The 14,828-nt window shown below is 40.3% G+C and overlaps 1 protein-coding gene across 1 annotated transcript in view; it reads right to left on the bottom strand.

Annotated features, from left to right (window-relative positions):
• Window positions 1-277: 277 nt before the first annotated feature.
• zcchc2 (zinc finger, CCHC domain containing 2) overlaps window positions 278-14,828 on the bottom strand; it is a 22,558-nt gene continuing 8,007 nt past the window's right edge. Inside the window, 9 exon segments of the mRNA XM_020619425.1 lie at window positions 278-3,821; window positions 6,538-7,058; window positions 7,061-8,144; window positions 8,266-8,382; window positions 9,657-9,733; window positions 10,016-10,083; window positions 11,170-11,287; window positions 11,500-11,560; window positions 12,579-12,641. Coding sequence (XP_020475081.1) covers window positions 3,760-3,821; window positions 6,538-7,058; window positions 7,061-8,144; window positions 8,266-8,382; window positions 9,657-9,733; window positions 10,016-10,083; window positions 11,170-11,287; window positions 11,500-11,560; window positions 12,579-12,641 — 2,171 coding nt within the window. The 3' untranslated portion in view covers window positions 278-3,759.

Genomic DNA, 14,828 nt, shown 5'->3' with positions numbered 1-14,828 from the left:
AACGGCACTTAATCACACATGAAAAGTGTTTGTTAGATCTAACAAACAGTCTGTTACTAGTTGGCTATAACCCATATGGGTGACATGAGTTAGTACATTAGGTAATCTAATATTTACAGTTAACCATTAGTACTTTGTGCCACTTTATTGTTGTTCATAAATCTGTTATAAAGAGAGATTTTGGCACCAGTCATCTTCAAAGTTCAGTGAATCAGAGTTTGTGAATGTTGCTCCTGAATGTGCCTGTTTAGTCAAAGTGTGTAAGTACTGTATTTATCCACCCTGTCTCCCAAAGAAATAAGAAATTGTGTTATTCACAGGTAGTGAATTATACTTATGGGAGTGTACTACACATCCATTAGTGCCTATGCAAGATTTAACCAATTTATTATCAATATTGGACATAGTTAATGGCATTTTCCCAAACTGCACTGTAATATTTAGGAGTAATTTTTGGTCCTTCCAGGATGCCAGTCAATTACCTTTATTCAGTGCCTAATGAAAAATAATGGTTTTAGTTTAGTTAAATAGCCTCTTAGTTAATGCAGATGTTTTAAGTCATTCTGCAGCTTGTATGTTCCCATATATTTCCATTTTCTGGCTACACCAGAAATATATGTGAAATGGTCAAAAATGTTTTGCCAGTAATAACTAAGTTATTCAACATCTGGTCTAGTTTATCAAATAGTTAATGCATTCCAGTGTATAACGTATCCTTCCTGTTACACTCCACATTAAAAAAAAAAAAATCAATTTTACTCCTCAAAGGTTACACTTGTTATATTTAAGGGTAATACTTAAGCTCGTGCTGTTCAACACTGTGAAATACTCCAACAATAAATGCAAAGGTCATTAGGACAAATTCACCTTCCAGTGTTTTGTTTATTGCTACAGGGGAGAAAACAAATCAACAGTTTGCATAAAATGCAAATTACACTCTGGAAATATATTTGACCAGTACAGAGATATCAAAGAGTAAACATAGCAACTTCGAGTGGCAGCAGTGGCCACAGTACAATGTTTTGTTGTTTTTTTTTGTTGTTTTTTTAAAGGTCAACCAAACTACACTTAGGTTTTTTGGTGATACCTCATTATATAGATCGCTAGACTACACCAGGCATGATCTGGTTGTTTCACATCTGCTCACTGGATCCAGAACTGGGCATCTTATGATCCACTGCCTTGAATGAACTTTAAAGGAAATGATTTTAGGACACACATAATCTTCAAAGTGAAAAAGCAGATTTCCCATTTTAACTGCAGGGCATTCGAGGGTATATATTCTTCACAGACTTACAGTAAATTATGGCAAACTGTTTTAGCATTTATTTGATATCAGATGTCATTTCCCTCGTCTGCTCCGGTCTTTATCAGCACTAGTTGGACATCTGGCTGCAGCAGTTGGACATTTTGCCATACTAGTTGAACAGAAACTCTTAGTAGTTGCTCTTTTTCAGCAACTAGTGGCACTTTCTTTCCAACTTGTTCCAGCATAAGCCGTACTAACGTCGGGCGTCATAATAGTAGCTCCAGAGTCCCAACTAGTCACCTTTTTCACACAGTAGTGGCCCTCTGGACTGAACTAGTAATGTAAAGGTCTTACTAGCTAACTAGGGAACTGCAAAAGCTCTGACATGTTAACAAGTCAAGCATAGATTCGGGTCACTAGTTAACTAGTGGCATACAAGTTTAAGTCACTTGGACATTAATGAACCAGTGAAGCTTTAAATATCCACTAGTGAGAGACATTTTGACTCAACTAGTTAAATAAAACCAGTGAATGTTTTTATTTAACTAGTGAGAGACATTTTGACTCAACTAGTTAAATAAAAACATTCACTGGTTGAACTAGTAAAAGCCAAAACACTCTCTGGTTAACTAGTTGCACAAAATGCTAATGAGGAGGTGGGAAAGAAGCGTGCACCGAGGCTTCCGATGAGCTCTCCAGTTAAAGTAAAGGGGGAAAAAAGCCAACCAATAAGGACTCAGGATTTAGTCATTTTTCCTCCTGCTTTATTTGCATAATGCACACTAGTTAACATGATGGCCTGAGGAACTTTAGTTAACTAGTGGTTGCAGCTTACATGTTAACTAGTCAAGGCAAACATGCTAAGTAGTTAATGACTACTTGGGGACTGTTTTAGCCTACTAGTTAACTAGCAAGACAATGTGTACTAGTTAACTAGTCAGTCAAAACACCCACTAGTTACACTAGTTGAGGTCTTTTTTACCTAACCTTTTAGCTAGTTACACACATGATCTACTAGTGAACTTTAACTAGTTGAACATCAGTCAGCACTAGTGAGTGACTGTGCGTGAGTAGTGAGACTAACATGCAGGCCTTTTTGTCACACTAGTTAATATTTTTAGTGCACTAGCTGACATTAGCATTTTACATGTTAGTAGCATGCACATGTCGACTAGTGAGCAGTTTTGTCAAACTAGTAAAATGCAAATTTAAACTAGTGTGCCAAAAATATCAGCTAGTGAGACAAAAAGGCCTACATGTTAAACAAAGGTCTCACTGGTTGTGCACAATTACTCACTAGTGGTGACTGATGCTCAACTAGTTAAAGAAAAGGCTTAACCGGTAACAGGAACGATGTCTAACATGTTCAGTCAAAGTCTTAACATGTTGGTTAGAAAGTCCATCTATTAGGACAGAACATCTTCCACTAATTAAACAATGGGGAAGACTTAGGTGTCACTAGTTAACTAGTTACTCTTTTTAGTCCTAACTGGTCCACTAGTAGAAGATGTATAACTAGTTAAAAAGTTATGTCAAAAAGACCAACTAGTGTAACTAGTGGGCGTTTTGACTCTTACTAGTAAACTAGTAAGCAAAAATCCTAACTAAGGAAGTGGACGGACTACTGTGAGGGAACAGGGTGAGTTTTCTCCACAGTCGTATTTCTACAGCTTTAGTATTCTGTTATTTAGAACACAGATCTCACTCACTCTAAAATGTTGGCAGTAAAAAGAAACGGTTTCACACTAAGTATTTTAGTATACTCTAGTATTTCACACCTAGTCCAGACATAAAGTATACTAAAACAGACAAAAATGCTGTTCCTCAACTATTTTGGTCTAATATCAGTTTAAACAGTAAAAATGAATGACTCATTACTCATCAGCTTGGTTGTGGTGAGAACATTTTAGTGCACTTACATTCCTTCATCACTATTAGTGCATTTTACCAAAGAAAATTACTTAAAACACAAAAATAAAATAAAATAAAATTAAGAAAGCAGCATTAATCTTCAAACCATACATACATCAAGTAGCAAAAATGCATACATATACTCTGATACAATTCCTTAAATTAGGTGTACATTCAAAAACCTTACACCAAAATTGCAACCGATTCTTGTTTTAATCTTTGAAAACTGCTGTACAGTTCTATCAGACAGTAAAATTCGCGCTGAACAGTAAGAATGAGAAAAAGCATAAATTTACCATTTTACAAATATGTGTATAATAAGACCCTTTTGCAGACGAGGCATCTGTCATTTTCCTAATAATTAAGTAATAATTTAATTGCTTCCAGCCCTCAGTGCAAACATATCAAAAACTGAAAGAGAAAAGAAGTGGAGTCGCAGGAGCAACATTTTCTCAGGTACAAACATTGAGGCTGTGTCCACTAAGCCCTTGGCAGGTCACTTTCTTTTTGAGAATGTTTTTTGTCTCCTGAGGTTCTGAGTACTACTCACACACAGTGCTGAGGAAAGAACAGAGGAACTCCTCCTCATCCTTTCGTCTTCAGTCCTCACTGTCGGGTGTTTCTGAAATGTGGGATGCCGTGTACTTTAACCGGAAGCCACCTACAACCCCAACACACAAGCAGCCACATGGAGACAGAGAACACAGTCAGAGGACAGCAGAGGAACCAATCATCTCAACATTAGATAAGGTCAGTGATGACCTCGGTTGCTGTGAACCTCAAGTGTTTTTGCTCATGACCATTTAGTTTTTTGCTCGTCATATTTCAAGTTCCTTTGAATGAGCTAAATGAAAAATTTTGTAGCATCCAGACAGTCACAGGTTTGTATTCATATCAGTTTGTGAAAATCAGTTTGCAGAGACTTTACAATGAACATCATGTTGTTGTTGTCAATTTTACTAAATGACACAATGATCACAGTTTAAATGACTAATTCAAAGTCGGCTGACTTTTCATCGCTTCGACCTGCAAATTTCACCACCTATAAGGTGTTGAGGTTTTACAGTGCTTTTGCAAAACGAAAAATCAACTGCTGTTAACACTCACTGCATGTGGCAAAAGTGTCAAACCTACTTTCACTTGTACTTAGGCAGCCCCACTAGCTTTCCAGAGTCTTCCCACAGAAAAGCTAAGGGAATTAAAGGTGGGAAGGTTAACTGGACAAACACTTAATAAAACATAAATCTCACCAATGTAGCACTTATCCAAGTTGTTCCCCACTGCATCTTCTTCACCTCATTGTGGTGTGCCACATTCCTAATAACTTCATTAATGCTCCCTGAGGCGTTAGCAAAAAAAAAAATACTGTACCTATGATTGGTTAGAGTTGCAGGCTCTTCCACTGGCCACAAGGTGGCAGCAATGCTTGAAAACAAACTGGCAAACCACACATAGAAGACAGATTTGGTTTGATCTTTTTTTGTTTTTTGTTAGTTGAGGGCTAACTAGTTGACTTGGAAAACATACACCTTGTCTCCTGTGCAGTGGGTGAGATTGTCCCAACCTGGGCTAGGGCTGCAATGACGACACTTGTGCAGGGAAGAGGTATAAACAACTGCAGTTATTTTTCTTATGAAAAACACTGTAAAATCTCAAAACACAGCTGGGGAAAAAAAACAACACTGCCCATAACATTATTTGCCTGCAGGTAGTTAAGCAGATACCTGTACTGACATTTCTACACGTGTAGGTCTAAACCATTGACTGCATATAATGATGGAGAACATGACAGCTGGTTACAATATACTGTGGGTCATAAATCTGCCCCCTCCACGTTAGTGGATGAGATATGAGCCAAACTAAAAACTCAAACTACAAATCAGATAAACTTTCCCACATGTGATTTCTGTTGTTTTTGGTTGATATTATCATGCTGATGTGTGTACAAATGGTCATTGTTCTGTTAAGTTTCTTTTTAATAAGTTGATTTTTGATTTGATTTATTCATTCAAGCATGTAAAACAGTTGATATGTCAACACATGTAATTTCATACATATCCAACAATAATAATCCAATATCAATTTACTTGTACCTAGTACATGCTTGAACGGAGTAGGAAGAAGTTAGGTCCTAAGCAATATCTCTACATAAATAATTATCCTCTACACCACACAATATACTACAGAATTATTACAGAGTGTTAACATTCTACATAATTACATTCATAGTTAATTATCTTCTACGCTACACAAGTAATATACTAAAGAATTATTACAGAGTATTAACATTCTTACCCCACACCCACAATGTTCCATCTAATTAATCATTAAACCTGTTCTTGCATGTATCTTGATTGACACATACCTTTATACTTATGTTTAAACTCATCAATTCTATTACTATTTTTTTATGTCCACATTTAAATTATTCCATAGTTTTACACCACTTATGGAAATACAGAATCTTTTTTGGTTGTATGTATAGCATGAATTTTTAAGTTTAACTGACCCCAAGTTACTTGAGGATATAAAAAGGGGTGTATTTTGGATGATTTCACAGATTTGTTTGGCAGTCTGGTGCTATCATTCAGCTGCTCAGTCACTAACTACTGCACAGAATCTTGTTGCAAATTGCCAAAACAGCAGCCGCAATATTCATGATATTTTGGCTTCACTTTTGCATGGCAGAGGAAAAGTGGTGAGATGCTGTACATGTTTACAGTATATACAGTCAATGGTCTAAACCAGTAGAACCAGTCTAACTAATGAGCTCCCTTTTCTGGATAATCTGTGCAAGTGAGCTGTAAGTGGTTTGAAAGTCAGTCTCATGGCCTGAAGTGCTGTTTCATGTATAACTGCTTCCTAAAGAAGGGGTTAAAAAAAAAAAAAATTCACTAGGGTTGTGGTCACAGCTACTGCTTGTTGTTGTGAAGATAAATTATCTTGTCTGCATATAAATGCACAAATCAAGAGCTGGTATAACAAACTGTCTGGTCAAAATGGAGTTTGGTGGCAAAGTCAAAAATAGGTTGCTCTATATATGACAAGCCTATCTCCTTTTTTCCATAATTGCTGCACTCTACGATTTACTCTATGTAAGAACATGCACACTGTTACTCCTACTATACTGTAAACGGGCATCCTAACAGATCATTGAATTTTAAGCGTTGTATTGCTGCTATTTGTTACAACCTGAATGTTCCAGTGGTGCAGCTTTCTTCTGGCCAAACAAATCAAACTTATGGTGATAACCCAGCAGAGTAAAAATGAAACAGCTCAAAATGAACTTGATAAAAACCAGCTCTAACTGCTTGAGGTTCTGGGAAAGAAAAACTAAGGGCTCCTGTGTTCGTCTCTGTTCTGTGTAGCTGTGTTACCTTGCTGTGCAGAGTCTATGGAGGGCTGATTGCAGTCCTGACCGTAGTGACCGCTCACACCACAGTTATAACAGGACACACTGCCATTCTTCTTATTGACTCCTCCCGCCAGTGTCAGTGGAGGCAGCATCCCCAGAGGAGCTGTGTACACATGCTGGTAGATGTGCTGACAGAACGATGCTGCTGGCGCCATCTGCTGCTGGAAGTTGTAATTTGCGGCGGCTGCCGCCTGGGTGCCCAGCATTTGTGACGGCACATCTGAGTGGCTGTGAGAATGAGTGTGGAGGGGGCCATAGGGGGATGGGTGTGCAGAGGGAGGAGTGGTACGAAAGAAGGAGGGCAGGGTTGCAGCACTGTTGGCCTGATGAGGAGGCTGGGCCTGGGTGAGGTAGTTGTTACTGCACAGGCTAGTCACATGGAAGAGAGGTGGAGAAACACTAAACATCATCTGGTGGGTGGTGAAGAATAAGGCTGTTTGACAGGTGGAGACGTTGCTGACACTGTTGGTGCTGCTGCTGACCCCCCACGTTTTTTGTCACAGCCACAAGCCCCACAGCGAGCTGGTTGCTGCTGCTGCTGCTGCTGCTGCTGCTGTTGTGGTGGTGGCTGCAGTGATACTGGCTGCTGGGAGGCCACCTGTTGGTGCTGGGCTTGTTGGGGAGTAATGGGTTTTCCAGAGGCAACAGGGGCGCTTCCACAGAAAGTGCTGCTGTTGCTGTAGGATGTACAGTCACTGTGTGCCGTGCTGTGAGTGAGTGCTGGGCTGGGGCTGGGGGCAGGTCCAGGGGTATGGGTGGGCACAGCTAGAGGAACAGCTGCTTGTACATTTCCAGGAGATTGGGCAGTTCCAGTGCCTGCAGGTGCTCCTACAGAGGCCATGGTGTAGGGAGAAGGCAGGCCCGAAGGTAAGGATAAGCTCTGGTGCTTGGCGTGTGAAGTTTGTGGCAGAGAGGAGGCCAGACATGAGCTGACACTGGCCAGATCTTGGCAGAGCAGAGGTTGCTGAAGAGTAGAGGGGAAGCAAGTAGGGCCATGAGTCATGACAGCAATGGCTCTTATGGGTGCATGGTTTGAAGTCTGTGGGACAGCAGGAGTAGAACCATTCCCTGAGGCACCATCAGTACCACCCTGGCTGTGAGGCTGCACTGTTTTGAACCTTGTGACCAGAGGCTGCACAACAAGACTTCCTGGAGCGTGCGGACCAATAGGTGAAATCCCAAAGGTTGGGAGCATTTCCCTCTTTTCTGGGTCTCCCATAATTCCATGGCTGGGGACAGCTGAAGGCACTAAGGGCGTCTGCATCATCAGTGTTCGAGTTGAGGCCTTTCCCTCAGGTATGATGCTTTGGCTGGGAGGAGGGCCCAGTGGGAGCGGAGAGTCAGTGGCCCTGCATGGATGCATGAAAGAAAGAGGAGGAGAGAACTCGGTGCTGATTTCTGGGCACAGGGCTGGCATCTGGGTTTGCTGGTTGTTGGAAGACCGAGAGTGGACAGAGGAGACGTTCCCTGCTACAGCTGCATCAGACTGGTGTGGGAAGCACATGTCAGGGCGCAGACCTTTACTGGAGTCATCCGAATGGTTGTGTATATCTAACAGAAGACCAGCGTCTGGTAAGAACATATTCAGTCCACAAACATCTTTGTGACAGTTGACAGTAACAGATGTATTACAGCACAGTTGTGTGCTTCATTAATAAACTTGAATTCTTCAAATGTTCTTTATACATACCTTTGTTGTTATCATCCTCACTGTCCGGGCTCTCTAGTCCTGGCCGTTGAGGGCTGGAAGGAGAGCTGTAACTTTCAGATGATGTTTCACCAAAGGTATCTGGACCAGAGCCCCCATCTGCAACAACATCCATGTTAAACTGCAGACCAGTAAAAGGCTAAAGAGTATTTGTATGAAATATGTACCTGCTCAAAATATGGTTAAGCAGAGCTACTGTTGTGCATGTTTGTTGTGTAAAACATCATTATATGCACTACCAGCATACACATCAGCGTTGTGTTTTTTCTTTAAAGGTACATCAGCTAAAACCAGGGTTAACATGGGTTTGGCATTTTGAGACGCGGTGTTCTTCAGTAAGGATGCGTTAGCATCTAAACCAGGGGTTTTAAGCTAGTTGTGGACCAGGGACCACCATTTTGACTAAGAACTATGACTTATTTTTGGTGATATAAATAGCCTAGACTGTCAGAAAATCAACTGGCATGAATTTCAGTGATGATTTTGACCACATTAACATCAATATTTAAATGCAAAAGAGGGACAGGAACATATTTCTGAGCATTTAAAAATCAATACAGACAGCTGCGTATGATGCAAGATTTAAATTACGACTTATTTAAAATGACAATACATATAATGTCAGGCTGCCATATGGATTTGTTGGGATAAAAAGACGGGCAGCACACTTGTATTTCTGTTGAAACAGTGCTCTTATAGACAATTTTTTCTTCTGAGAAAACACAAATCTCATCTTTTTTGGCTTGTCCTAGTGGATTTTGTCATCCTTTTCTCCTTGTTCTGTAATTTGCTAAGTAGATTCGACCTTAATGTACATCCACGTATCAGACAGTGTCACTGTTGTAGTGTGCATCCCCTACCCGACCACAGGGGGAGCACTGACCAAACTGCTGCTTGGCACACCAAAATGAGGAAAAGAAGGTGACAAAATAACTGGGGCTGCCTTCTATTGAAATGCACACTGGCTGACAAAAAATAAAATAAAAACAAAGACTTGACTTAGAGGAGTCTCATTCGACAGACAGGTCTCACGACTAATGACTCGACTATTCGACTATTAGGGGGCAGCCCTACTAAGGAGTAACCTAAGGACCACTGCTGTGGGGTGAATGGACCGGATAGGCACTATTTTAATCCTGAAAGCCACTGCTGCAGCTCCATCCTCTGACCATGATACAGAGCAAGCCAAATAATTGGTCAGGCTACAGTAACTAATCTCGTTATCTTCAGAAAAGCAGCACGGTTTCTTTTCTCTCCCACAGTATATTTGTCTTTCCCTCCATTTATTACAAGAGCCACCCTGGAACCACATGCTCCTTTTTTTCTGTTGGTCTACTACAACCAGCCAGCTAAACAGCCACCCAGGTGCTCACCTTTCCTCAGAGGTGACAGAGCTGGAATCAAACTACCATTGGTTACAAAAGCAGCTCCTTTCCTCTTCCCCTTTTCCCTGAAAGGAGGCAGATACAAGAGACAAGCGGGCAGAGAAATGTCAGCAGAGAAAAAAGTAACAAGGGATACAGATGTGGAATATAAGTAGAGTTGAAGTTGTAGTAGTAGATGAAATCTTTTTAAACTGCAGGTGACTACATGTGACACACAGGGTCAGCATGACTTCCGTCTCACAAAGCAAAATGAAATGTTTATTTGGCTTTATTTCTATTTTACTCAACAGTATTATACTGTAGCGCAGACAGCTGTTACCATAACACTGTTTCTGTTGCAGACCTACCTGTCTGTGGGTAGGACTCTGCTCTTGATTTTAGTGACTGGGTGGCTTCTCTTCTCAGTGTCCTGATGCTGAAAGAAACATAATGAGTCGGAATGTTTCAGGGCAGCTACAAGTTTCATCCCAAGCATTTACAACAACATTCAGTTTTCAAAGAATTCCTCTGGAATTTAGGTGATCCTTCCCACAACTGAAGCTTTCTATTTGTGTGTGTGTGTTTTGTAACTTATGTCTAATGTGGTGAAAACAACAAATTAGGATATTTTTGGGGATTACAGAGTCACTACAAAGTTACAACTTGACTGCTATAGCACTTCACAGTTTCTCACAAATGGGAAGACAATGGTGTAAATATAGCACAGGCACAAATTCTAGCTATTCGTGGTTAAAACTGAATAGTCACACCTACATTGATCTGTGTAAATCATATAATTTTAAGTTAGAGTTATCCGATTACTCCAGACCAGTACACTAAATGCAAGTAGGTGCAGTATATGATTGTTTGGGAATGTCCTACTGCCAAAAATCTTTGGTGAAAAGTGGCATTTAGTGTTATCTGTGTTGTCTGTCAGCTGTTCATTGTATGCAACTTATGTTTTAAAAAAACAGATTTTTCATTCCAAATCTACTACTGCTACATTTTAACTAATTACAGATAAATCAACTCTCATTTTCATGTGTTATGGAAAACAATTACATTTGCAATAGCTGTAACTGCAGCTTATAATGATTAACTAGTGTTCAGAGTACTGTGCTGATGAACTGTACAGCTGAGTTAATAATTACACCACCTCTGCTACACAGCTCTGCTGCGACATATGAAAAAAGTAAAAATATCTCAATGCGCTCATCCTCAGAAAAATATTCCTTTTCTTACTGTCAAGCCAGTCATGGGAGAGCACCTGTACAGAAGACCTACAGCTTCTCTAATCAAACATTGATTCAACCAAGTGACTTGAAACTGTTTTTCCAACTGCCTCTTGTAGGGGGTTTATTGTAATTAGACTACTTTTATTAGCAGCTTGTACTGTAGCTTACTTCTTCAATTTAAAGGAAACCCAGATGGAACTTTTGCAACAATCATATAGATTTTAAAACAGTGAAAACATAAGCTAAAAGCTAGTAGCAGTGGGCCATGTATTATAGCCTGCTGTCACCTGTTGGGCCTCCTGACTGCTCCTCAGTGTACAGCTCTTCTTCTTCCTGTCGGCCGAACCGTTGAGCTCTGTGCCGTGGGCCCAGCTATCACCCTGGGAGGCTTTGGCACTAGACACACTGATGGAGACGACAGAAATACAAGTGCTATCAGACTAACGATACATGTTTTTTCATACTTTATGCATTCTGTTGCAGATATACGTAAAGATCATGTTCTGTGTTCTGACTAGCTGGCTGTTGGTTTTTATTGTAATGGTCTAGTTGTATTGAAATATTATTTGCGGCAGTGATGTGTTCTTTTTAAATCAGATCACAGTCAATCTACTCACCACTGACAGGGACTCCTGGTACCATGCTTCTTCTTGTGTCCCTGAACATACGACTCTAAATCTTAGATAAAAATAAAGCAACATTATAACTACTTTTCATCGATAATGTAAAATGCTTATCATAGATGCTTTCCCACTGTGACAAGGTAAAAAGATCTGCGGGGCATCACCTTGTGATGAACACTGACAGATTTGCAGGTGTACAGTAGAAGTGAGCAGATCTGTGTAGATTTAGAAAACTGGCAGTCATAATAGTGTTATTACCTCTCAATTCTAGCCGTCATCACTAAACCCAAAGCCCATTGAAACCTTTACACAAGACATACCAGACCATATTCTGCCACAGAAAATTTTGCAACTTGGGTCAACGCAGCAGTTCAAATGAGATAATGATGCATAACATTTAACTTTAACAATGACATACATTTCTTTAAAGACAATAAAGAGGGCACTGTATGTTGCATGGACTGTAAAGGCCCTTGAGGCAAATTTGTAATTTGCCTATAAAAACAAACTTGAATAGCTTTTTCAGTTGCCCAGTTTAAGCCAAATGCTTGTTTAAAGCTAAAGGAAATATCGTAACTGTAAATACAATATATAATTACCTTATCAAACGATCAGTATTCATAATGAGTAAAACATTAATCATATATACAAGATTTAAAAGCATTATAAAATGGATGGATGGAACAATTCAGATGTAGAGTACGAGCCGGGCCAGCACTACGGTTACTGCTGCTCGACTTAAACTCAGTCCAGCATATGAGCCACAAATCTGGCCTTGAAACGTGAGGATTTGTTACAGCCTCAGTCTTTACAAATGACCTTTAAAACCAAATGTAGGTTACCGTAGCTTTTCATGTTTACTATATAGCTTAAGCTACGGCTACAGTCCTGGTTAGAAACCCATTCCTTTGCTTTGTCTGTGAACACAATCAGACCATATTCACTAATTATTCATGCTCCCGTGAATTTCCTTTGTCCTTTTTGTTTCTTTCTCGTCGCCACTACTACTCTCGACACACCAAAACACGCAGCACTAGAAACATGAGTTGTAAAGGAATTTAACTTCTTCTTACCTTCCTCCTGACTGGAGGCATCAGAGCAATCTCCTTGGTAGGTCTTTCCAAGTTGGCAATTGCCTGTAGCAATAATAGCAACAACAATAATCAGATTACGATCACGTGCTGTAGATTCATGACAATACAGATGTGCTGCAGGCACCATTTGTGGGTCCTGCTTCATTGACTAACGTCTAATTTAGTTTTACGGATATACTTGCTCTGGATTGCAAAACAGGGTTGTAACATCTAGTGTTTGTCTGTGGGTAAGTGGTGAATGATGATAGGCATACTAATTAGTTTTTATTCTGATAGGTCTTGTCTGCCGGACGTCAAGGTAAATATATATTAAATGGAAACACTGGCAAAGCCTTTTTTTGGTAATGGATCACTATAAAAATGACTAAATGAGATGAATATACAGTTCCTTCAGAAAGTATTCAGGCACCCCTTTGTACAAATGTCAATTTTATATGGCTAAAATTGACATTTGCACCCCAAACTAATACCTCTCATTTATAAAAGTATTCAGAGCTCCTTTGGCAACAATTGCAGCTTCAGGTCTCCTTGGGTAAGTGTCTGCAAGCTTTGCACACCTGGATTTCAGCAGTTTATCCTCTTCTACCTAGCAGATCCTCTCAAGCTCCTTCAGATTAGATGGGAAATGTCTGTGAACTGTGTCAGGTCTGTCCACAGATGCTCCCTGGGGTTTGAGGCTGGGCTTCGGATGAGCCACTCAAGGACATTCAGAGACTTGTCCTGAAGCCACTCCAGTGTTGTTTTGCCTGCATGCTTTAGGTCACTGTCGTGCTGAATGGTGAACTGTTGCCCCAGTCTCAGGTCACTGCTCTCTGGAACAGGTTCTCTGCACTCCTCCTTCCTGCAGTTCTGATCACTCTTCTTGTCCCTGCTGCTGAGAACTTCCCATAGCAGGATTCTGCCCCCCACCATTGTAAGGATGGTATTAGGTATTTTTGTCTTATAAGACCAGAGAAGGTTTTTTGTAATGCTCTCAGAGTAAATGTTGCCTGACACCTCCACACAGTCTGTCCTGTGTCTTTAACTCAATGCCTTCCATCTAGCCACTCCATAAAGGCCGGATTGATGGAGTGCTGCTGGGATGGTCATCTTTCCAGCAGTGTCTCCATTTCTGCAGACAACTTCTGAAGCTGTTAGTGACCATTTGGTTCTTGGTTTCCTCCCTAACAAAGGCTCTTCTTGCCTGATTACTCAGTTTGGCCAGACAACCAAATCTAGCAAAAGTCCAAACTCCTTCCATTGCATAATTATTGAGGCCACTGTGCCCCCGGGAACACTCACTGCTGCAGAAATATTTTACATCCTTGTCCTGATCTTTGCCTCACCGTAGTTTTATCAGAGGTCTGCAGGGAGTTCTTTGGACTTTATCACTCAGTTTCTGTCCTGAGATAAAGTGTGAAGAATATACACACCTTTCTAAACCACGTCCAATCAGTTCCATTTGTAACAGTTGGAGTCTAATGGATTAATGAGTGTAGCTTATTGGACAAAACTGCAAGCTTTATCCATTTATAACTAAATCTATAAAACAGTGTGAGAACATGAAGGGGTCTGAATACTTTCTGCTACCTTTTCCAATGTGGTTATTCATCTACTTTACTTTAGTTCAATATAGTAACAGCACTGTCCTTAGCATACTGTACAGTGAGTGTTTTAAGTCTACAAAACTCGATGTTACTTATTTGAATGTTACCTATGAACCTAACATTTCATTATCAGTCTATCAGGGTATAAAAGCATCAACTTCTTAGGAGACCAATATCCTAAAAATGTTGATACTAAAAACACAGCAGTAGACTGACATTCATCTTCATTACATCACCAGAACTCTCTATGGGTACATCCTAGTGCCCTTATCTGATTGCTCCTTGCTTGACCGGTCTGCCATCATGAAGGATGTTCCAATTCCCTTATAACTGTTTGGAAAAGCAAAGAGGCTGTCTGGAGGAGATATGAGCAAGGATTCTCAAGACTATCCTTCGCAAAAGTCTTTACGGAAAGACATGCCCCTTTATCAGAAATCAGTTAGTGACTCAATGTTTCAGATGACGGATCAGGAGAGAGAACACCTCATGCCTCTAAAGACACTAAAAACATGCTTCCTCAGTTCCTGTCTCCTCACGTTTTCCTTACATTTTAGATGGGCGGGACTAAGATGCAAGGAAAGGATGCCAATAGGGGAAACATGGATGCACTTAAGGGAATTAGAATGTACCCCTTAGCTGCTGA

The sequence above is a fragment of the Monopterus albus genome, unplaced genomic scaffold (genome assembly GCF_001952655.1).
Source record: "Monopterus albus unplaced genomic scaffold, M_albus_1.0 scaffold219.1, whole genome shotgun sequence".
NCBI classification, from domain to species: domain Eukaryota; kingdom Metazoa; phylum Chordata; class Actinopteri; order Synbranchiformes; family Synbranchidae; genus Monopterus; species Monopterus albus.
Note: the sequence above shows the minus strand (reverse complement) of the source record. Positions and strands in the feature narration are given on the sequence as shown.